Consider the following 24,524-nt stretch of genomic DNA (forward strand, 5'->3'; position numbering starts at 1 on the left):
TCTCTGTGCCTTTGCACAAGTAGTTCCACCATGGGTCAAATGTATTTCATTCCTGTCCCAATCTCTTAGAATCCCAAGTGTTCTTTTAACATTCAGCTCAGATGTCACTCCCTGCATGTGACCTATCTTGATTCTCCAACTGCTAATCCTTCTTCTCCAAATAATCTATCTGTCTGTCTGCCTATTTATCTGTCTGTTTCTCTCTCTCTCTCTCTCCCTCCATCCATCATATGTACTTCTATGTATCCATGTTTTCTCTCCCCACAGAGAGTAAGCTTTTTGAGGGCAGAAAGAGATTAATTTTAATTTTTGTCTCCCCAACACTTAGTACAGTACCTAGCCTATTGCAGGCATTACACAGATTAATTTGATTTATTGAACAGCAGTTATAAATGAACTACTGTAGCTTTCTATTTAATAGAGGAAGAGGAAGGGATAAGGAAAGATCAAGGAGCAATCTTTTTGCTTTGAAAAAGCAAACCTCAGACCCTTCCTTTTAGAACAATCTGACTTTTGCTAGATTAAAGGAAATGAGAGCTATATATTCTAATTAACATGGCTGTCAGATGTATACATGTGAGTATGAGAAGCTGTGCATGTATGTGCTGTGCAAGCTCATGTGATCTACATGGAAAAACTCAAATGATTTTGATGCTTTTAAGAAATAGAATCTGACAAAGTAGAAGAAATCCAGAATCATCTTATGAACCCTTTCTTTTTTCTCTTGGCATACCCACAGTGAAGTGGTTCTTAATGGTTAGATCTATGAACATTGAAAAAATATTTTGACAAATGTATTTCAGTATTACAGGTCTTTGTAATCTTCTGTGTTTTATGCACATGAACTCATTTTCCTGAGAAAAGATCTGTGGGCTTCATGGTAGAAAGAGCTAAAAAGCTTTATCATTACCTGACCTGGCTGTCTCTGCTTATCAATCTCCCTCCTTGTTCTTGTCATAGAGGGATCAAGTTTTTAGCCATTACTATGGCATCCTGCTGATGACTTTGGGCATATGGAAAATCTTACTTATCGAGGATGACTGTAGCTGAGGGGCAATTTACTTAAATTTGTAGATGGATTCCTTGGGAATATTTGGTCTCCTGCTACCTCTACTAGCAGAATAATATAGAAACAAGTCAAGTAATTGACAATGTATGGGTAGAAGAATGCAAATAAAAAATGAACACCTGGGAAAATAGCAGCACCTTCCAAGGATTCTGAAAAAAAAAGTAATAATAAAGGCTTGGGTCGGAGCCCCATCTCCCTCTGCACAACTTGGAGCCATAGCTTGGGTTAAGAAAATACATTAAAACCTCATTGTTATATGAATGTTCTTCTGTTACTTCCCTTTTGTTGTTGTTCTTCAGTCATTTCAGTCACATTCAATTTTTCATGACCCCATTTTTTGGCAGAGACACTGAAGTGGTTTGCCATTTCCTTCTCCAGCTCATTTTACAGATGAACTGAGGCAAAGAAGTGACTTCCCCAGGACCACACAGCTTGTAAGTGACTGAGATTGGATTGTAAATCAGGTCTTCTTGATTCCAGGTCAGTCCACTGCACCTCAGCTGCCCCATTTGCCTCCCTTAGAAAAGTGATAGTCAATTGATAAAAATCACACAAAGTTTACAGAATCCCTGGCCCTAGTGGGAGACCTATTTTATTACTACAGAGCAAAAAATATATTCTAACAATCCTTATCAGAACCAAGCTTCTTCTTTGCTCTGCTTGTTTAATTAAAGAAATGGAACTAAATCCTGAGCTATAAGGAGTTGTTTCCAGCTGTTTTAATGCCTTGGCTCTTCCTGTGACAGGATCTGTCTTCAAGGAAAAGTAATGACAGAGCAAATGACAATGAACAGGCAGAAGAGCTGGATTTAGAATTTTAAATAAACATGGTTTGAATGCCAACTTTGTCATCTGCTCCCTTTTATGACAAACTCTTGGAGTCTTGGTTTCTTTTTCTATAAAAGTGATATAGTGGGATTTGATCATTGGTTCAAAATTCAGATAGAAAGAGGGGCATACTAAAACATACAAAAGGATCCCTATGATCTGCATTGGCTTAGAAAACTCTATGTGGATATTATCTTAATCCATTATATTTTTATTTATTTTATTAAGAATTTCCCAATTACATTTTAATCTGGTTTTGGAGGCCTTTTTAACACCTCTAGACTAGATGATAACTAAGATTCTTTATAGCTCTAAACCCTAGTTTCCTATAGTTAAGCCATAGTGTCCTATGCCAGGATGACTGCAACCCTGGGTCAGTTGGTTTGCTGTGGTCCTTTTATACTTATATGATTTGTAATTCAATAGAAATTGAGGAATATCAATGATTAAGGTATGAAACTAGTTATGAATTTATGATTCCCACCTAAATAAGTAATTTTGTAGAGAAGGTTGATTTTGGAGTCAAGAAAATCTAGATTCAAGCCCTACTTTTTTTTTAGGTTTTTGCAAGGCAAACAGGGTTAAGTGGCTTGCCCAAGGTCACACGGCTAGATAATTATTAAGTGTCTGAGACTGGAATTTGAACCCAGGTACTCCTGACTCCAGGGCCAGTGCTTTATCCACTATGCCACCTAGCCGCCTCCAAGCCCTACTTTTTGATATTTATTTCTATTTAGCTGTTGACAAGTTACTTAAAATTTTGTGCCCCAGGCAAATCACTTGGACAATTTTACAGACATTTTTTTACTTTGCAATATTGGGTATAGTTTCCATATTGGGAGTTCCTCAGAGACTGAGACACAAAAGTGACCAAAAACAAAAAGTAAAAGAAAATTTCAGAATTGACTCCCTTAAGCTATTGTGAAATATCAAATTCAGTTATCTCTAGCAACAAAAACCCCCTCTTTCAGGGTCTTCTTTCTTATTTTTAATTCACTAATTGTTTGGATCATCTTTATAGCCATGATGCTATGTATCAGAATACTAATCATATATAGCAGGGCATTCTTGGGGTTTTCCATAGATTAACAGTGAGTTAGTTATCTCTTGCTATTCAAGGTCTATCAGTTGGTCTCAGAGATACAAATATACTGATTCCAAGTCAAAAACTATTTTGGAATTGTCAACCCAAATGAAAGCATTGTGGAAAGGGATTAATGGTATGTGTGAATGTAAGTATTAGACTCATATCAGAGGAGCCCATTAGTACAATCCATCAAAATGCTTCTTTCTTACAGATATTCTATTCTAAATGGGAGAGTGAGATTCCCAGAGGGCAAAAATGGTGTAGTGGATGGCCCATGGCAGCATAGTGCAGTACACAGAATTTGGGGGCAGAAAAACTTAGTTCAAATTCTTGGACAAATCATTTAACCTCTGTTTCTCAATTTCCTTGAGTATAAAATGATGAAATTAGACTAAAGAACATTGATCACCCATTCCATCTCTGAAATTCCCCCAGCTGTGTTATGGTCATGGGTTCTGGAACTGTGCAGGAGTGACCTGTAGAGAGCCAGAAGTTGATCTTATTTCAAGATGGAATAGGAACAGGCCTAGCTATGAGAATCCCTTGGTCATGCTGTGGTAATTCTTGCTTCTTATAACACATGATTATTTCTTAGTCTTCCCTGTTGTTGTATAACGTAGGTCAATGATATGTGGGTTTTGGGGAAATGAATGAATGAATGAAAAGAGAGTGAATCAATAAATGAATGAAAAAGCATTTATTAAGTGCTGACTTTCTATGTGTGGGGAACTTTGCCTTGTGTTAGTGATTTTAGTTGGCATTCAACAAGTATAGTGGAAATGGTGACCAAGAGTATTGGTCTTGGGAGTCTAGGAATTGTGCTTCTATCCACATATAAGTTATTTGATAAGCCCTTTTGGGAAGCATGGATTTGATCACTGTGACAAAAGAAAGAGGTAGAAAGCTGGGGTGGGATGACGAGAGAGAGTATATTCTTGTGTCAGAAGAGCTGGTCGCAAAATACCCAGGGTCAATAGCTGAAGGGCTTATGAAGTTAATTTGGGGGCCACCTTGTTACTCACTCACCAATCAAGATAGCTTTGCTTGAATTCCAAGCAGATGAAGCATCAGGTTCGGATAAGATGGCAGGAAATTCAAATAGAGTACTTGGAACAGCTGTTGGTTGAGTAATGTACCCAGGGGCAGGTCAGAAAGTGCTGAAGTCATCAGGAGGTAATGTCATTTGTGCAAATCTTTAAGTCACTACTAAGGGATCTTCCTGGGTGTCTGGTATCAATGCTGGGCAGCCTTTAGATGCATATAGAGGAAGAACTGGATGTTTGAGCTGAATACTGGCCTTCAGCAAGTAGCAACATATACAGAATTTTGTTTTCTCTTAATTTTCCTTTTATTTGCAAGAAGTTGATCCAAATCAATTCTCTTATTGAATATATTTTTAGACTGGATTTTTCCGCCTGCCACATGGAGACTATTTCATTGAACCTGTCAAAATGCATTCATTGGATGAAGGAAAGCATCACCCACATATCATTTACAAGAGACAAGTACACCCAGATTCTCTGAGGAAGAGTTGGGGATCTCCAGAACAAAAGAAATCTGCTTGTGGATTAAACGGTATGGGAACCTTGTTCTTTTCTATCATTTCAGAGGAGTAGTTGGGAAGTAAGTGTTGAAAGTATGGTCTTTAGGAATGAAGGTGTTTTTTTCCCAAATGGCCTTCATTGTACCGTCCTGCTTATATAGCCTCTTCTTCATGCGGGAAACTGGTTTTTATTTTCAGGTCTTGTCATAATTTGTTTTGTTTAAATTGCCTCACTTGTTTGTTGCTAAAGTTTCTTTTTGAAATGAGAAACAAAGAACTTTAAACACTCTCTGAACATAATGGCAAGTGATACTATTAATTAGAATGGTGAATTATTTTTTAAAGAAGTAAAGAAATATTTTAAGAGAGATATTAGGTATAAAAGACATTTTGATTGTTTTTTATTGTCATAAATACAAAACCTTTGGCTTTTATTTGATCAGGCAGCTTTTTATATCAATATGTATAGACCAGATCTGTGGCTCAAAGGACTAGCTCTGTGGCTCAAAGTATAGACTACAGAGCCTTGGGGGTCCCCAAGATCTTTTCAGGGAGTCTACATGAGTAAAATTATTTTCATCATAATATTCATGCATTTAAATTTCTAACATGGTAAATATTGATAGACATAACCTCCATAAAAAAAAGTTCTTTAGGAGACCTCGGTATTCTTAAGAGTGTAAAAGTGTCTTGGGACCAAAAAGTTTGAGAATCACTAGACTAGATAAATATTTGGCAATATATATGGCATAAGTTAGTTAAGAGAGGACTGGATTTGACATTTTGGGATGAAAGAGAAATTTGAGGTGATCTAGCCTCATGTTTGAGATATGTATGAATGAATCTATGAAAGACTGTCTCTTGATCCAGAAGTGTTTAGGGATGAAAAAATGTATTCTATAAAGGTAACAAAGTAAAGGGATTAAATAGTAATGGGAATTTGGTAAAGTAATTACTTACAATTACAACAATTGGATGATTAGCAGAAGGGAATAAGCAACCAGAGGGAGAAGCATAAAGAGGGAAACTAAGGACAGTTGCAAAGTGATTATAATTGGGCTGAGCCCCTGAGGTGTTGAACAGCTAGCAAGGGAAAAGGTCAGGATTTATGCAGGGGAGAGAAATTAGGGACAGTTACATGGTGATTGCAATGGGGCTTAATCAGCAATTGGCAAAGGAAATGCTAGATTTATATAGGGGTGAAGGGCAAGTGTATGTACTGGAAAAGAGGTTAGGGTGATGCTAGGGAGGGACTAAGGAGTGGATTCAGGTGTTCCCCCCTTGGGGGGAATGGAGGAAGTCTCTGAGGCTGTCAGCAAGATACGCTAGATGGGAGCCCCAAGCCCCTCCCCCCTTTTTTAGATTTTTTTCCAAGTCAATGGGGTTAAGTGACTTGTCCAAGGCCACACAGCCAGGTAATTATTAAGTGTTTGAGCTCGGATTTGAACTAGGGTACTCCTGACTCCAGGGTCGGTGCTCTATCCACTGCGCTACCTAGCCACCCCTCCCAGCCCCCTTTTTGGTAAGATAACTGAGTTTCTGTAAGAAAATTTTGAACAAGGAATGGAGGTATGGATAGCCTATGGGTAGTTTCTGTGAGATAACTTTGAACAATGGGATGAGGCTCAATGTTAATGTAAGACCCACTAAAAAAAAAGATTAAATAAGGTTAACTATGTGACATGGTTAGCACAGAAGAACAGATTAATTATAGAACATATTTCTCTAATATTTCCTCTACCACAGGACACTTGGATTTGAAGATTAGTTCTAAGACTCATCTGTGTGACTATGAGCAACTGATTTCCCTTTTCTGAACCTCAACTTCCCTTCTGTGTAAAGGAGATTATTTATTACACAGTAATAAAATTTTGTGAGGAAAAATGTGTGGCAAAACTAGAAATGCTGTATTTTGATGAGTTGTGATCATATGAAGGAAAATTGAAAAAAAATTAGATGGCAGTTCTGGTTACCACTATATTAGGGCTTAATTATTGTTGATACCTTCCTTATTAATTTTACTTTGCATCCATACCATGGTGTCCAAGCTACATTGTGCCACACACAGGGCATTCATCTGATGATATCAGAGTAGTTTCAGTGACACTTTCTTTTATCTTCATTATGGACTTAGTTTTTGGAAGTAATCTGTGTAAAACCAACTGATATTGATCATGTGTCTGTTGAGATTTTGAAACTGCTATGAAAATTATAGGATAAGTTCCCATTTCCATATGTATTTTGTTCAAATCAGTCTGGTGGAGTAGGTAGAATTTGCATGAATATTTCCTTTGTGCAGATATTAAAATTAAGATTTTGAGATAATTTCATGGTCCCACAGATAGGTATGAATCTTAATGTGTCTTATTTTCAATTTCTCTGTAATATACTGAGTCTCAAATGAAGACCAAGGGGATATGATACAAGGAGTTTATTATACATAAGACAGAAGGAACTTGAGTTGCAAGGGAGAAATTAGCTAACAGTGAGGAAACTAGGAAAAAGCAAAAGTCATTCAATAAGTATTCATTAAACATCTGCATCTACACTGTGCTAAGCACTGGGAATGCAAAGAAAGTCAAATGACAGTGTTTGATTTCAAGAAGCTCACAGTCTAATAGGAGAGACAATGTGCAAGTGACTTTGTACAGACAAGATATACACAGGGCAAATTGTAGATGAACTCAGAGGGTAAGCACTCACATTGAGAGCAAATTGTAATTTGTTCTTGAAGAGGACCAGGACCATGACATCAGGGAGGTGATGCCATGACATACAAGTGAATTGGATTTGAGTGAGAAGGGGCTGTGCAAAGTCACTATCTGGGTCCAGTGGCCAGATGTGAATCAGGATGACTGGACATGGCCCTGTATGCAGTGCCAGACCTTGACTTTTTTAAGCCTGGGTCTTTAACAGGTCTCAGTTTAATTTAAGCAATGCCCTTTAGGCTAGTAAGAAAAAAATGTGTCAAAGAAAGAGTTTTTTAACCTAGTTTAAAAAGCAAAAACAAAAACAACCTAACAATCTGGGAGGGGAGGGTTTCTGGCCAAAACAGAAACGATTTCTATTTACATTCACCCTGAGACAATCAGGATCCAAAGTTGCAAGTGAGACTTGTCCTAGGCTTATTGATTACCAATCATGAGCAGCAGTCAGAGTGATTTGAAGCCTAGAAAGCCCAAGATATCTTGCCAGGTTTCAGCATTCAAAATTTATATTCCTTTGAGCAGAGCACTCTCAGGTAAGAGGGTGATGGCTTCCTGTAGAAGGTGAGAGTTAACTGGGACTTGAAAGAAGTCAGGGAAGCCAGTGGCAGAGTAGGGGAGAGAGAGAATTCGAGGCATGGAGGGCAGCCAGTGAAAATGCACAGTGTTGGAAGATGGATCATCTTATGTGAGGATCACCACAAAATCAGAAAACAAGAGATTACTGTAATTAGAGAGGTCAAGATTAAATTCATTAACTTCTTTGAGGCCCCCAAAATAAAAGTATTAACAACTTAAGTAATTTTTTCTGTCATAATGGTAAAGCAACTCTAGAGAATGAGATATCTTCTCTGCATAAGGAAAATATATGAAGGTTTTGATCTTTGATTTCTTAGCCTTGTAAGTTATTGCTTTTATATAACCTTTATTTGACAAGTTGTCTCAGACAGAGCCATAGCATTTGCAGGGCTTTGCCTCATTTGAGGATGTCCATATTCCAGATGGAAATCTCTCTCTCCAGTTATATATATTTTTCTGTGTTAGTACTCTACAAAACATTTTTTTGCCTTCTGTTTTGCTCCAAGTTGTTTGTACATATCATTATTCATTTGTTTGGGTTTTTTTTCATATTATTTAATGGAATCTAATGAAAACATTATCTTTTTATCCTCTTTTTTCATTGTTTTTTATAGGATTCAGATAGAAATGTTCTCACATATCCTACTACTATTTTTTTTTATATTTAAAGTATGGCAGAATATTGTGCAGCTGGATTAAGTGATTTCTTTGTGTAAACAAATAAGAGTTTTGGAATGAGAAGCAAATCAGTGGAACATATTTGGCATCCAACATATAGAAATAAATCATTTTAGTTTCATAGCATTTGGCAGATAACAATGACCAGGATATGGAGCTCACTCATACACAAAAAACCAAAAAACTATGAAGAATATGAAAAGCAAGCTGGCAGAAATTAGGTTTACATAAAGATTTCACACAACATGCCACAAATGGATGTATGACCTAAATGTAAAAGATTGTCATAAACAAATTAGAGGAGTGAGGAAGAAAATACTTTTTACAACTATGAGAAGAGGGGAAAGTTCATGACCAAAGGAAAAATAGAGATGCTTATGAATGATAAATGGATAACATTACTTTTTCCATAAGCAAAATCAATGCTGTAGAGGGAAAATAGTTAATTGAGGACAACTCTTTGCAATAAAAGGAAATGAATAAAGCATAGTAAAATGATTACCATAATAGATAAATAACCAAAGGATACCAACATGCAGTTCTCAAGCAAATAAATTTGTCTTCTAATAAACATGAAAAATTATTTAAAATCACTAAATCAATAATAGATAATAATTAAGATTTAATAATAGAAATGAAAATTAAAATGACATTGCATTTTGACCCTATCATATTAGTAAGGATGACTAAAAAGGAAAATAATGATTATTGAGAGACTATAGAAAAACAGGTACTTCCACTATTTCCTTAGAAGATGCTTCATTTAAATCAATTATTCTTGACATTATTGTGTTGTTAGTAGTATTTTTCAGTTGAGAATAATTTTCCATGAAGACAGACATTCTATCTTCAGTGAATTGGTGAAGTCAAAATGATTTTCATCATAAAACTAAAATGTTTTAATTTCTAATATTACCAATAATTGTTTTATAACCCTCAAAGACAAAAATTATCTATAGAGAAGGTTATCCTCAATAGTTTAAACAATTAATATTTCTTTTTCATGTTCTTTTCTTTTTCAATTTTCACTCTCCCTTACCCACTTTGAAGACCACCAAAATGACATCAATTATACATATGAAATCATGTAAAAACATACTTCCATTTTGGCTATATCACAAAAAATAAAAAAAAAAAGGTAGAGAAAATGAGGAAATTATACTTCAGTTTGCACTCAGAGTTTATTCTTTTTTCCCCTGGATATGGATAGTGTTTTTTCATTATAATTTGAACTGTTTGAATTTGAGCAACTTGAAATTGTTTCAGATCATTGTATTGGTTAGAGTAGTCAAGTCTTTTACAATTGACCATCATTACAGCATGCATTGTAATTACTGTGCACAATGATCTTTTGGTTCTCCTCATTTCATATAGGACTTGCCATGTTTTAGTTTTGTTTTTTTGTTTGTTTGTTTTTGGAAACCATCCTTTCGTCATTTCTTAGAGCAGAACTACCATAACTTCATGCTATGACTGGTTCAACCATTCCTCACTTAATGAGGTTCCCCTCAATTTCCAATTCTTTGTCATAACGAAAAGAGCTGCTATTAATACTCTTAACTTAAAATTCTTTTTCCTTTTTATTTGGTCTCTTTGGGGAACAGGTAGTCAAGGTATTGGTGGATTAAACAGTATGCACAGTTTGATAGTCCTTTGGACATAGTTACAAATTATTCATCAGAATGATTGAATCAGCTCACAACTCCACCAACAATTTATTAGTGAATTTATTTTTCCTCCTATCCTCATTTTAATTTCTGATAGGTGTGAGTGAAACTTCAGAAACTTCAATTATTGACTTCAGAGGTCCTGGTTCTCTTCTTCTGAAAGCTGCTTATTCATATCCTTTGTCCTCAATAATTTTAAGAGTTTAAAGAATTTCTTGTGTGTTGATTATGTTTGCATTTATTTCATGCATTTGTAGTATATGCCTAACCCAAGAATATGGAACTTAGTCAAAATTTTTGTGATAATCAATAATAATGTAAGTGTTATAGTAAACTATGGCACTGATTGATTTTTTTTTTCAGTATCAGATGAAACAATGATGAATTTTTCTTTATACCCATAAAACTCTTTGGCATTTCCTGTTGTCTCCCTAACTAATATATTGTTTATGAATTTCTTTTTGAGAATGCAAACTGAAAATGCTTTGTATATATTTGTAGAGGGATTACAGACAGATATTACCATGTTTTGGTAATACATATGTGATCCTTTTTGTTATGAAAGATGAGATCAAATGCAATAAGCAACTTTGCAATGCCATAGGATCAGTGATGAAACATGCTATCCACCTCTTGACAGAGAAGTAATGGACTTAGGGAGCAGAATGAGATATGATTTTTTTGCATATGACCAATGCAGGAATTTCTTTTACTTGAATTTTCATTATTAGAAACACTTTAATTTAAAAAAATCTAAAAGATGGATGAGGTTTATGTCTGAGAGCAAGTTAGTAAGATGTGTTGCTCATAATTCATGAAACATGTTGAAATCTTTGAATCAATAATTATGGATTTTATTTGAACCTACCATTTTTCTATTTTAACAGTAAAGCGAGAGTTTCAGTGTCCTTTTTACTATTAATGATCATTATTATATCATCACCACCACCATTGTCCTCATCTTCTGTATTATTCATATATATATATATATATATATATATATATGTATATGTGTGTGTGTGTGTGTGTGTGTGTGTGTGTGTGTGTGTGTGTATGATGATGATGACTAAACAAGGAGAATATCTATTCTTGGATTTATGAGATACCTTTGTCAGTTGGTGCTTTCTACCAATGGTAGCCCATAAGCATCAAGCCCATACATGATATGATGTGGGACAAAATAAGTCTGAGTTGGGAGTTCCCAGTTTATGAGCCAAAGGAAGGGAATCATCAAAGGGGTTCCTTTGGATCTGGCTAAACTCACTACATTCCTTGGATACTCGCCAGGAAAAAACCATGATTTCAGCAAGAGGAGAGTAAAGCATCAATCACATTTTAATAAGTCAGAGACAGAACCAAGACAGATAGTATGGAGGAGGAAGGCAGACTAGGGAAAAGACTAGGGATAGAGATACAAAATGTTACATAAATGCAGATTAAAATTGGGACCACTTAGGCAGCATGGTCATCAAGTGGAGGTGTAGTTAAAGGTGATGACTTTGGGGTGCCATTTCTAATAGAGCTTTGGTGGTGGGTGATAGACTAGCTTTTACCTATCCTACCTTAAGGTAAGTTCATTAACATTAATACCAACATCATCTCAAAGTTATCAGTGCCACTGGAGTGATCCCTAACTTACATAATGTTTTTGTTGGCTTCACTGCATAATTTAATTTTATTTGCAGTTTAGAGTGCTCTCCATGGAATCAAGGACTACTAAAGTCAGATCTAGTCAGTTTGCCTAATTTTGCACATAGACTTCAGTTGACTTATGTGACACTTTGCAAGTGATTGTAGGATTCTTCTTTATATTCTTACTTATTGCTATTACTGTTTGAAACAATCAAACCAATTACCTTACACTGGTCAATTATATACTCCTGATTCTATTGGCTCCTACTTTATTTTGGCTGGTTTTATATATTTATATTTAAATTTATATTTTATATTTATATATTCCTGAGAATGGGGTAAAAGTCAGGGGGACCAGAGAAAGATATAGTTTGAACACAATTACCAAAGCACTTTGTGAATTAGAGATAAGAGAATTTTCTAGTTAAATTTCCTTAATGTAGAAGAGGTAATGTAGAACTAATGGTACAGTGGCTAGATACTGGACCTGCAATGAAGAAGAACTAAACTCATATCTGACCTAATACTCTTCTAGCTACATGACCTTAGGCAAGTCACTTAACCTATGTTTATGTTGGTTTCCTCAACTGTGAAATGAAGATTATAAAAGCACTTTCCTGTCAGGGCTCAAATAAAATAATATTTGTAAAAAGCATATGTCACAATGTCTGATCCTATGTAAATGATAATCCCTTTTCCTTGCCCTTCCCCAATTTCCTTCCTTCAAATTCCTTCATGTGTCACCATTTGTCCTTCATACTTGAAGAAAACCAATTACATCACAGTTTTGGGGTCATGGTACAGTGTGTACTGCTATGAGTGATCAGTCCAAGCCAAACTTGGAAGACTCTATCACAGTTTCAGCACAAATAGTTCATTTGAACATTTAGGATAAAGATGTCTCTAGATTTGCACAGCTCGCATTTCCTTTGTGCTACTGCAATTCTGCTTTGCTCATAAAACTCAGCATCTTCCTTGGGGCAGGCATAACATGATGAGTTATCTGTGCCAGTGTTTCATGTTTCAACTCTTTATCTTCAGAGATGCTTTAAAGTGTCCTTGTACCACTTTTTAGACTTCCCTGCCAATGCTTGTCTTATGTGATTTCTCTATAAATTAGTCTTTTAGGTAAATATTCTGGTTATGTGGCCAGCCATCAGAGTAATGCTCTCTGCAGTTGAGTTTGAATGTTTGGAAATATAGCTTGAGAGAGGACCTCAGTGTTCAGGATCTTCCCTTGTCAGGTAACATATCAAATATCACTCCTTCTACAGAGCCTTCAGTCATTCCCTTGGACAAAAGTGATCAGTCAATCAATTGGTCCACAAGTGATCTCTCTCTCTGTAGTAAAAGTTCATAATACCTTGTTCATTCTTCTATTACTGTTAGGTCTGGAGCTGTCAAACACCCAATGATCATGAAGAAGATACTCAGACTAACCCCCTTTAAAATGAAGCTTGCATTTTAAAGACACAAGCATATGCTTATATAGACATAAATTTATAGATATATGCATATACATGTGCATACATGTAGGTGCCTATAGGCATAGCCATGTGAGCATACACACATATGCAAGCATATTAGTTATAATACAAGTGTGATTGTATGTACATACAAACATAACTACAATGTGTATGGATATGTGTTTAAGTATAGACACTATAGATGAATATATGCACACATACACACATACTGCTACTACATATACAGGTATATACACATGCCCAATACACAATACACAAAATATACATGTGTTCACAAATCTTTCCAGAAAGTATATCCTCTTTTCTGAATTGAGTAGCTTTTTTGCTACCTTTTTTGGCTCCGCAACTAATGTGGAGGTTCATAAGAAGCCTAAGGAGGAGAAACATTTATAACACATTTGTCTTCCCCTCCACGATGCCAGCATCTTCCCTTCTTTGAGCATCTTTCAGATCATTACATCTTCCAAATGCCAAGAAATCCCTACTAGGTGCAGTTCTGTCCCTTCTTACATGTTAGAGACTTTCTTGGATTACCTGGATCCCGATATTTACTGTCTGTGTAATCTTGGGTAAAGTACCTTCCCTTTTTAGACCTCAGTTTTTTCATCTATAAAATTAAAGGTTTGTTCTAAATGTTCTCTCAGGTTCCTAGCTAATGTTTGCTCAACTGAATTCTTCCTCTGAAGCCTGTCATCTTTTCTTCATTGGTAAACAAACTATCTTTTGGTAGAATTGGTTTATCTTTTTTACAGTCTTAAATACACTAATTAAGAGTCACTGTTCTTCCTTCTTAAATATCCTTATCTAAATACCATTTCTGTTTTTTGGCAATGATGTTCACCTGGCTCCTGAAATACTTATGAGTTGTCTTAGTTATTCTTATACTTATGCATTTACCGTATTATATTTTATATCATCTCCTCAAGAAGATCATAAACTCCTTGAGGATAAGGATATTGTTTTACTAAAAGGTGTGCTGTAGCCAGCTCCAACCAACCTGGAAGAGCAGTTGTTAAATTTTCAGAATGGGCATTTATGTCTCAGAATTGGAAATTGCTACAAATCAGGGCTTGTTCTGCTGGTCATGTAAGCTTAGGAAAATGTTAATAATGCAATAGTAATTAGTGATAAAGGTTAATAACCCTTACCATCTCCAGTTTTGTTGTTAAACTTTTACCAGCACATCCCCATCTTATACATAAATATTTCTTGGCCTCAGTGAGGGTGTAGTAGCAGAACTCAGGAGATAAAGTCATCATCAGACTAGAAGCCCAGTACCTGGAGGCTAATAATAATAATAATAATAATAATAATAACTGAAACAATACAATAATAAGAACAAAATAATAACAGAATAATAGTAATAACTGCCATTTATATAGCACTTCAAGGTTTGTGAAGGGCTTTATATCCATTGGAGCTGTTAGATGGTGCAATGAATAGAATGCCAGGCCTGGAGTCAGGAAGACTCATTTTCTTGAGTTCAAACCTGGTCTCACAAGCTTGTGTGGGCAAGACAATCAGTTTTCTCATCTGTTAAATGAGCAGGAACAGGAAATGGCAAACCACTTAAGTATTTTTGCAAAGAAAATCCCAAATGTGTTCATAAAGAGTTGAACACAACTGAACAGCAATTAATTACTCCCATTATTTTATTTCAGCTTCACACCATTTACCTTATTCCTCTCTTATTCCTTGGCACCAGGCCTTGTACAACTTGAGAGACTTTAAAAGAGCTGAAGAGTAGAGAAGGCTGAGGAAAAAATGGTTACATTTGGTACCCATTCCAGAGCAGGTGTGTTGGCTGTAAGGGCAAGTCTGGTGATGAATATGTAACCCAAACTGCCTTTTGTAAATATTTGAATGAATAGCAAATAAGCCTCTCAATAGATGCTTTGAACTATTTGTTTAAAATCTAACCCATCCAGTTAATTAATCCTATATTCAATTCACTTTGAACTGTGCAATGACCATCTTAGTGTGTTTACAGGCACCTACAGGAAAGGTCTGATCCATGGAATAGAAAGTTTATTAGACAGTGACAGACTTGGACTCAATAATTGTGTACCTATGTCTTTACTGCTACTCTCCTACCTGCATTTATAAGTAGAACATGTTTCTAAGTAGAACACAATATCATGATTTATTTCTAGTTTAATATTACCTGTACATATACCATCAAACAATTTTTGAATCCTAACAAATTTTCTGTGTGTAACCTATCTACCACTGCATTCTATGTTCCAGATTTGAGACTTAAGTACAGATTGAGATGATACATTTCTCTATAGGTTTTAGATACATTTTCGATCTTATTCCAAAGTGTTTTACTGCCTTGTCCCCAGTTCTTTTACCAGTAAGCAGTTAGTAATAAGTCAGTGTAAGATCTGTGATATGTTTTTATTTATTTCAAAATCTATTCAGTTTCACATTTTGCCTAGGATTACATTGCAATGAGTCATAAAATGACAAATTTCCCTCATCTTTCTTGGTTCCTATGCTCATTTAAAATAGATCATTTCAAAATTTTCCAAACTGCCTGCTGATATTCACAACTTTTTATCATTAGAACAGCAGGAAATACTTCTTGGAAGGGGGGTGAGAAAATATATCAAAACAGTGGAAAATGGATTATGGTTTAATTTTGAACCAAGATGGAAAAAAAAGCCATAACTTAAGGAAGGAATTATCAGGAGTCAGATGTCAGTAGAAAAAAGTGATGGATAGAACACGAGGCTTCAGTTCACATCCTCCCTCAGATACCTATTAGATGGGTAACCCTGGGCAAGTCAGAGTCAGTTTTCCATCTAAAAGATGGGCATAATAACAACCCCAGGTTATTGTGATGATCAAGTGAAATAACATATATTAAGTATGTGACATGGTATACATGCTATTATCACACACCACTCTCATGTCCATCTCTCTTCCCCTAGCGGGGAATATCTCCTACCACCAACCTATGATATTGACCAGGTAGCTTTTTATTTTTTTTTTTAATCTTTAAGGCTTACTTTTCTGTACATTCCTGGCCCACAGTGATTTTTCCCCTGTTTTGAGTTTTCATTCATTTAGGGTCAGTTTCAGAGAGCCCCAAACAATCGAATCTACTTTCTTTTTTTTAAGGGTTTATTTTTATAAATATTTTATTTTTTATTTATTTATAAATATTGAATTTGTACATTTTGTAAAAAATTATTTTTCCCAATTACATGTAAAGATAGTTTTTAAAATTCATTTTTAAAGATTTTGAGTTCTAAATTTTTCTTCCTCCTTCCCTCTCCTCAAGCAATCTGAAATAGATTTTACTTGTGCAAGCATATTAAACGTGTATCTATATTCATCATGCACTTTCTTTTAAACTGTTCTGTAAGAACACCTGCAAGAAACACCTGGAGTGTTAGTCTCAAATATACTAATTCATAGTATTCATGGCTCTAAGAAAAAGTAAAGCCATGTGCTTTATAGTTAGTTGTAAGGCCTTAGAACTACTAGATGGACAGAATATTTGTTGAGAAGTAGCTAGGTGATGCAGTGGAAAGAGCACTGGCCCTGGAGACAGGAGGACTTGTTGACCTCAGACACTTAATAATTGCCTGTGTGACCTTGGGCAAGTCACTTAACCCTATTACCTTCAATAAATAAAAAAATTTTTATAAAAGAGCATTTGTTGAGCAATTAACTCTATGCCAGGACCTGTGTTAATAGCCGTGAGATCATGAACATTACTTCATTTCTATGAACCTTGGTTTCCTCATACATACACATCTTTCTATGTATATATACATATGCATACATATGTCTGTATATGTGTATGTTTATGAGTATACACACACATATGTACATATGTCTATGAGAGAGACAGAGAAAGAGAAGCAGCTAGTTTGTCCAGTAGATAGAGAATCAGGAGGACTTGAGTTCAAATCCTGTCTCAGACACTTATTAGTTGTGTGACCTAAGTCTAGTCACTTAACCCGATTGACTCACATCCAGAGCCATTTTAGTTGTCCTGATTGATATCTGGCCACTGGAGCCAGGTGACTTGAGGGGAGAAAAAGAGGCCAGTGACTTAACCCAGAACTCCTCACTCAATTCAATTAATTTACTTATCATAGCATCACTGCTTCAATGGTCTTCTTCAAAAAGCAAAGAACAAATATTATATATAAATATATGTATTTATAGATAGTATATAAATAAAGGTGTGTTTGTATTTTTGTTCTTTGTTTTTTGAAACAAAGTTTGAAACCCAAATAGAATAACAATGAATGTTATGTGTGTATATATACATTATATATATATATATATATATGTATACCTATATATTTTTAAATGTGTATACACATCTGTTATCCTATCTGTGTTTATAGACACACACATATGACCTTCATATAATCTTAGCAATAGATAGTTAAAAAATAGGCAGGGGTTTTGATTTTGATTCCCCACCCTTATACCCATCCCTTACCACCCCAGTATGGAATTTCATATTGAATCTACTAGGGCCTTCTGTATATTTTCTGCCCAGGATCAGATCTGTGAGTATGGGAGCTCCTGAATCTGATGAAGAAAGTAACAAGAGACCTGGGTAGAAATGGGAAGTAAAGGGATATCGAATAAGGGAGTTTTAAAATAATTGTTAAAACTGGTCATCTTGGCTTTTTTGTTGAATTGCATCTTCTTTCCCCTAAAGAATTTTTGACCCTTTTATCTATTCTTCTAGCTACAGTTTATTTTTTTACATTCATCCATATGCATATGTATATTTTTAAGTTACAAAATTTCCTTCCACCCTCCCTTCCCACCCCCCTCTCCTCAGCAGTGAACAGTCAGGATAACATTGCACATTCATATTTTTGATAAACATGTTTACAGATTAGTTATTTTTAATATGATGAATTAGGATTAAGGGAAAGATACATAAGAGATAATTTTTATAAAGTGTTTATCAGATTCTGAAGAGTTGTTTTTTTGTTTTTACTTTTCTTCTTCTGGCTGGGGATAACATTGTCCATAGCTGGTTTAATATGTTTGTCCTGACTCTCTGGACTGCTGAGAGGAGCTGCTTCCATCAAGATTAATCATCTCACAATACTGTTGTTAATGTGTACATTTTTCTCTTGTTCTGTTCCCTTCACTCAGCATCAGATCCATTAATTCATTCCATGCTTCTCTAGAGTCTGACCATTTATGGTTTCTTATAGAACAATAATATTCCATAGTATTCATGTACCATTACTTGTTTAGCCATTTCCTCAATTTCCAGTTCTTTGCCACTACAAAAAGATCAGCTATGAATATTTTGGAACGTGTGGGACTTTTCCCAGTTTTTATGATTTCTTGTGGATATAGACCTAGAATTGGAATTTCTGGGTCAAAGAGAATGAAAAGTTTTATTGCTCTTTGGGCATAGTTTCATATTGCTCTCCAGAAAGGTTGGATCTGTTCCCAACTCCACCAGCAATGCATCAATGTCCCAATCCTCCCACAACCTTTCCAACATTGATCATTTCCCCTTTTTTTCATCTTAGCCAATCTGATAGGTGTGAGGTGATACCTCATAATTGTTTTAATTTGCATGTCTCTAATCAATAATGATTTGGAGTATTATTTCTATGATTATATATATCTTTAATTTCATCATTTGAAAACTGTCTCTTCATATACTTTGCCCATTTATCAATTGGAAAATGACTTGTAACCTTGTAAATTTAACTCAATTCTCTATATATTTTAGAAATGAGACTTTAATCTGAACTCCTGGTTGTGAAGATTGTTTCCCAGATTCCTGCTTTCCTCTTAATTTTGGCAGCATTGATTTTATTAGTGCAAAATCCTTTTAATTTAATATAGTCAAAATCATTCATTTAGTAGTTTATAATGTACTCTAATTATTATTTGGCAATAAATTTGTCTCCTTTTTATAGATCTGATAGAGCAGTTCTTGGTCTATTAAATTTATATATAGTGTTGACCTTCCTGTACTCATTTTGACCTTATTTTGGTATAGGGTATGAGATCTAGTCAATGCCTAGTTTTTTGCCATACTATTTTCCAGTTTTCCCAATAATTTTTGTCAAATAGTGAGTACTTATTCCAGAAGCTGATGTCTTTGAGTAGGTCAAACAATAGATTGCTGTAGTCATTTTCTGTGGTTTCTTTTGAACCTATTCTAATCCACTGATCCATTACTTTATTTCTTAACCAGTACCAGGTAGTTTTGATGACTGCTGATTTATAGTATAGTTTGAGATCTGGTAGTGCTAGGCCATCTTCCTTTACATTTTTTTCATCAGTTATCTTGCTATTCTTGCTCTTTTGTTACTCCAGATGAATTTTGTTACTATTTTTTCTATCTCGGTAAAGTAGTTATTTGGTAGTTTGATTGATATAGCACTGAATAAGTAATTTAATTTGGGTAGAATTGTCATTTTTATTATATTAGCTTGACCTGAGCAATTGACATTTTCCTAGTTATTTAGATCTGATTTTATTTGGGTGAGAACTGCCTTATAATTGTTTTCATACAGTTTCTGGATTTGTCTGGGAGGCAAATTTCCAAATATTTAATGTTTTCTATAATGACTTTAAATGGAATTTCTCTTTCTGTCTCTTGCTCTTGGGCTTTGTTGTTCATATACTGAAATGCTGATAATTTATGTAGGTTTACTTTATATCCTGATACTTTGCTGAATTTGTTAATTCTTTCAAGGAGATTTTTAGATGATTTTCTAGAGTTCGCTAAGTATGCCATCATATCATTTGCAAAGAGTGAAAACTTTGCTTCCTTATTACCAATTACTGATTGCTTCCATTTCTTTTTCTTCTCTAATCTCTACATCCAGCATTCCTAATACTATATAGAATAATAATAGTGATAATAAGCATCCTTGTTTCACCCCTGATTTTATTGATGCTCCAAGTTTATTCCCATTACATATAATACTTGTTGATGATATTTGGATATTTATATAGATATTATTTGTTATTTTAAGGAAAACATTTATTCCTAAACTTTCTAGTGTTTTTAATAGGAATAGATGTTATATTTTATCAAAGGCTTTTTCAGCATCTATTGAGATAATCATATAATTGCTATTGATATGTTCAATTATCTTAAGGATTTTCCTAATATTGAGCCATCCCTGTGTGGTGTATTATCCTAGTAATAATAATAATAATTTACTGTAGTCTCATTACTAAAATTTTATTTAAGATTTTTACATCAATATTCATTAGGGAGATTGGTCTGTAATTTTTTTTTGTCTGTTTTGGTTCTTCCTTGTTTAGGTATCAGCACCATGTTGGTATCATAAAAGAAATTTTGGCAGAACTCCTGTTCTCCTATATTTAAAAATAATTTATGTAGATTAATTGCTCCTTAAAGTTTGGTAGAATTCACTTGTAAATCCATCTGGACCTGGAGACTTTTTCTTAGGGAGTTTATTAATGGTTTCTTCAATTTCTTTTTCTGAAATGGGGTTTTTAAGTACTTTATTTCCTCTTTTGTTAATCTGGGCAGTTTGTATTTTTGTAAATATTCATCCATTTCAATCAGATTCTCAAATTTATTGGCATACAGTTTGGCAAAGTAGCTCTGAATTATCTCTAATTTTCTCCTCATTAGTGGTTAGTTCACCCTTTTCATTTTTGATACTGATAATTGGGTTGTCTTTCATTTTTTTAAGTCAGATTAACCAAAAGTGTGTCTATTTTGTTGGCTTTTTCATAAAACCAACTCTTAATTTTATTTATGAGATCAATAGTTTTCTTGTTTTTAAGTTTATTTATCTCTCTCTTGAATTTCAGAATTTCTAATTTGGTTTTTAATTAGAGATCTTTAATTTGTTCTTTTTCTAGCTTTTTTTAGTTGCATGGCCAATTTATTGATCTTCTCTTTCTCTATATTATGCATATAGATATTTAGAGATATAAACTTTCCCCTCAAAAACTGTCTTGGCTGAAAGAAATTTTGGAATGATGTCTCATGAGTATCATTTTCTTGTATATAATTATTGATTACTTCTATTATTTGCTGTTTGATCCACCCATTATTTAAGATTAAGTTATTTAGTTTCCATTTAGTTTTTGGTTTATCTTTCCATGATCTTCTATTATTTATTGCATCATGGTCTGAGAAGTGTATATTTATTATTTCTGCCTTTCTGCATTTGATTATAAGATTTGTGTGTCCTAATACATGGTCAGTTTTGGTATAGGTACCATGTACTGTGCAGAAAAAGGTATGTTCTTTTCTATCCCATTAAGTTTTTTCCTAGAGGCCTAGCATATCTAAGCTTTCTAAGATTTCATTCAACTTAACTTCCTTCTTGTTTATTTTGTTCTTAGAGACTGAGGTTGAGGCCCCCCATTATTAAAGTTATGCTGTGCATGACTCTTTGATAGTCAGCAATTTGGATGCTATACCACTAAGTGCATACATGTTTGGTAAAAATATAACTTTATTATCAATGGTGCCTTTTAAGAAGATGTAGTTTCTTTCTTTATCCCTTTTAATTAGATCAATTTCTCATTTACTTTATCTGAGATCAAGATTGCTACCTCTGATTTTTTTTACTTCAGCTGAGGCACAATATATTTTGCTCCATCCTTTTACCTTTACCCTGTGTATATTTCTCTGCTTGAAATGTATTTCTTGTAAACAACATATTGTAGGATTCTGGTTTTTAATTCATTCTGCTGTCCACTTCCATTTTATGGGACAGTTCATCCCATTCACATTTCAATTAAGATTACTAATTCTGTATTTCCCTCTGCACCATCTTTCTCCATTTATATTTTTCTCTTTCTTCCTCCTCACCAAAGTTTTACTCCTTTTTCCCTTTATCTTTTCTTTTCAAATTTAATTTTCAGTTTAGTTCCTTTTCTTTTATCAATCCCTTCTTCCCTTATCTTTCCCTTTCCCTGCCTCCCCTTTCCCTGTAGATTAGGATCGATTTTTAAATCTAAGTGGGACTGTATCTTATTCCCTCTCTGGGCCAAACCTATTGAATAGAATTTACTCAATGTTTGTACTCTCCCTTCTTTCCCTCTAAAATTATAAATCTTTGTGCCTCTTCACCTTGTGTTATTTATCACTCAAGTACTATTAATCAGGTATCATCAATTGCAGTTTGATTATTTGATTACTTGATAAGCTCATATTGTTATCAGAATATCATCACAGATTGATTGCTTGATAAGCAGCATTGTCTCAAAATACATCAAAGTATAATTATATTCATCTTTTACCCTACCCCCTTTTCACGTATTCTCCCAGGACACACACTCCTCCTCATGAACTAAAGTATCATACAAAGCCAAATTATTTCTTGAAATATTTGTCTCCACCTCCCAGGCCTATTTTCTCTCACACTTTACCCTCCCTTCCCCACCCAGAGTACTTAACCCCTTGTTAAGTGAAGCAAAGATTAACTCAAACCCTCATGTATTTAACTATAAGAATCTTAAAGGTTCTAAGTATTGGGAGGCTCTTTAGATCTTACTTGGCAACTTTACAAATGATTATAAGTTATGGAAAACATTGACTAGGACCTCCCAGTTTATGATGCCCTCATCAGAGTAAATGCTAAGCTTTTTCAGCACAGTAGAGTTAAAGTGGGTCAAAGAATAATGAGACATTTAAGTTTAAAGTTAACACCCCTCCTTTTCATCTAGGTTTTTTGTCTCAAACTTAATAAGTCATCTTGGACTTCTTCAATGGAGAGACAAGACCCAACTATACCCATATCCTTTAAGTCCAAGGTCTTCAATTATATTTGACCCTTTAATTATCCTAAGAGAAGTAAAGTTCTCAAGAATTAGAAGTGTTATATCTTCCCTTTTAGGGTTGTAAACAGTTTGGTGGTCTTGATCAACATTTGTTTGGTTTTGTTTTTTTCCTTCCCCTTTTCATTTAGCTTTTTATTCAATTCTTGAGTCATGTATTTGGCGATTGAATTCTCTGTTCAGTTCTGGTCGGGAAAATTCTGGAAGTCCTCTATCTTGTTGAACATCCATCTTTTCCACTGACAATATATGCTGAATTTTGCAGGATAGTACATTGTGAGTTGTAATCCTTTGCCCTCCAATTTTATGATATTCCAGGTCTTTCAGTTGTTTTTTTTTTTTTCTGCTTGCAATATTCTGTCCTTTTTTTTGGAGAGTTCTGGACTTTGGTTATAACAGTCCTTGCAGTTTTTATCCTGGGGTCTCTTTCTGGAGGGGTTCTGTGTATTCTTTCAGTGGTTATATTGTCTTCTTGTTCTAGTAGATTTGGACAGTTTTCTCTAATGATTTCCTGCGTGATGTTTTCCAAGTTCTTTTTTTCTTTTTTTTTTTTTAAGATTTTTGCAAGGCAATGGGGTTAAGTAGCTTGCCCAAGGCCACACAGCTAGGTAATTATTAAGTGTCTGAGGCTGGATTTGAACTCAGGTACTCCTGACTCTGGGGCTGGTGCTCTATCCACTGTGCCACCTAGCTGCCCCCTAGGTTCTTTTTTTTTATCTATGTTTTCTATTAGCTCAATGATTTGAGGTTGTCTCTCCTGGATCTATTTTTTAGGTCATTTGTTTTCCCTAGAAGGTACTTTATGTTTTCTTTAATTTTTTTCATCCTTTTTAATTTTGTTTGATGGAATCTTGTAGTCTGGTAAATTCATTGGTTTCTATTTGTTCGATTCTAATTTTTAAGTTTCATTTTCTTCAATTACCTTTTTTTTATTTCCTTTTTAAATGTGTTGAATTTTCTGATCATTTTTTCATAATTTTCCTGCATGATTGTCATTTCTTTTTTCCATTTTTCTTCTTCCTCTCTTCTTTGGTTTTTAAATTATTTCTGAAGCTCTTCAATGAGGTTTTGGATTTCAGTTCAATTCATAGAATGTTTTGAGACTTCCCCTGTAAGTGATTTTTCGCTGATTTCTTCTTCAGACATGGCCTTGTTATCATCTTTATCTATAAAGTAGTTTTCTGTAGTGAGGGCTCTTTTACCTTTTTTTGATTATCTTTGTTGTTTTTAACTTTGCTCCTGGAGTATAGGAAGTATAGATTCAAACCTTTTTTTTTTTTTGCTGTGACTGCCATTGGCCAAGATGTTGCACATGTAGTCCAGGCCTTACCTTTGTAGAGGTTTAAGTCCTCCTTTATGTTCAGGTACTGACTTATCAGTGGTTTGTTCCTGACCCAGGCTTGTCTTTTGCGCTGGTGTTCCCAGGGTTCAGACTTCTTTTGGGGCTGGAATCTTCCCTG

The 24,524-nt window shown here is 34.6% G+C and overlaps 1 protein-coding gene across 5 annotated transcripts in view; it reads left to right on the top strand.

The window, feature by feature from the left end:
* ADAMTS12 (ADAM metallopeptidase with thrombospondin type 1 motif 12) overlaps window positions 1-24,524 on the top strand; it is a 534,583-nt gene that overhangs the window by 174,325 nt on the left and 335,734 nt on the right. For 3 of the 5 annotated variants that reach the window (XM_074208421.1, XM_074208422.1, XM_074208424.1), the window contains one exon: window positions 4,385-4,559. In XM_074208421.1, the coding sequence (XP_074064522.1) occupies window positions 4,385-4,559 (175 nt within the window). Of the gene's footprint in view, window positions 1-1,211; window positions 1,550-4,384; window positions 4,560-24,524 lie in introns of those variants that run through there. The other 2 variants (XM_074208425.1, XM_074208423.1) reach the window with 2 other exon arrangements.

The sequence above is a fragment of the Macrotis lagotis genome, chromosome X, assembly GCF_037893015.1.
Source record: "Macrotis lagotis isolate mMagLag1 chromosome X, bilby.v1.9.chrom.fasta, whole genome shotgun sequence".
Classification (NCBI taxonomy): domain Eukaryota; kingdom Metazoa; phylum Chordata; class Mammalia; order Peramelemorphia; family Peramelidae; genus Macrotis; species Macrotis lagotis.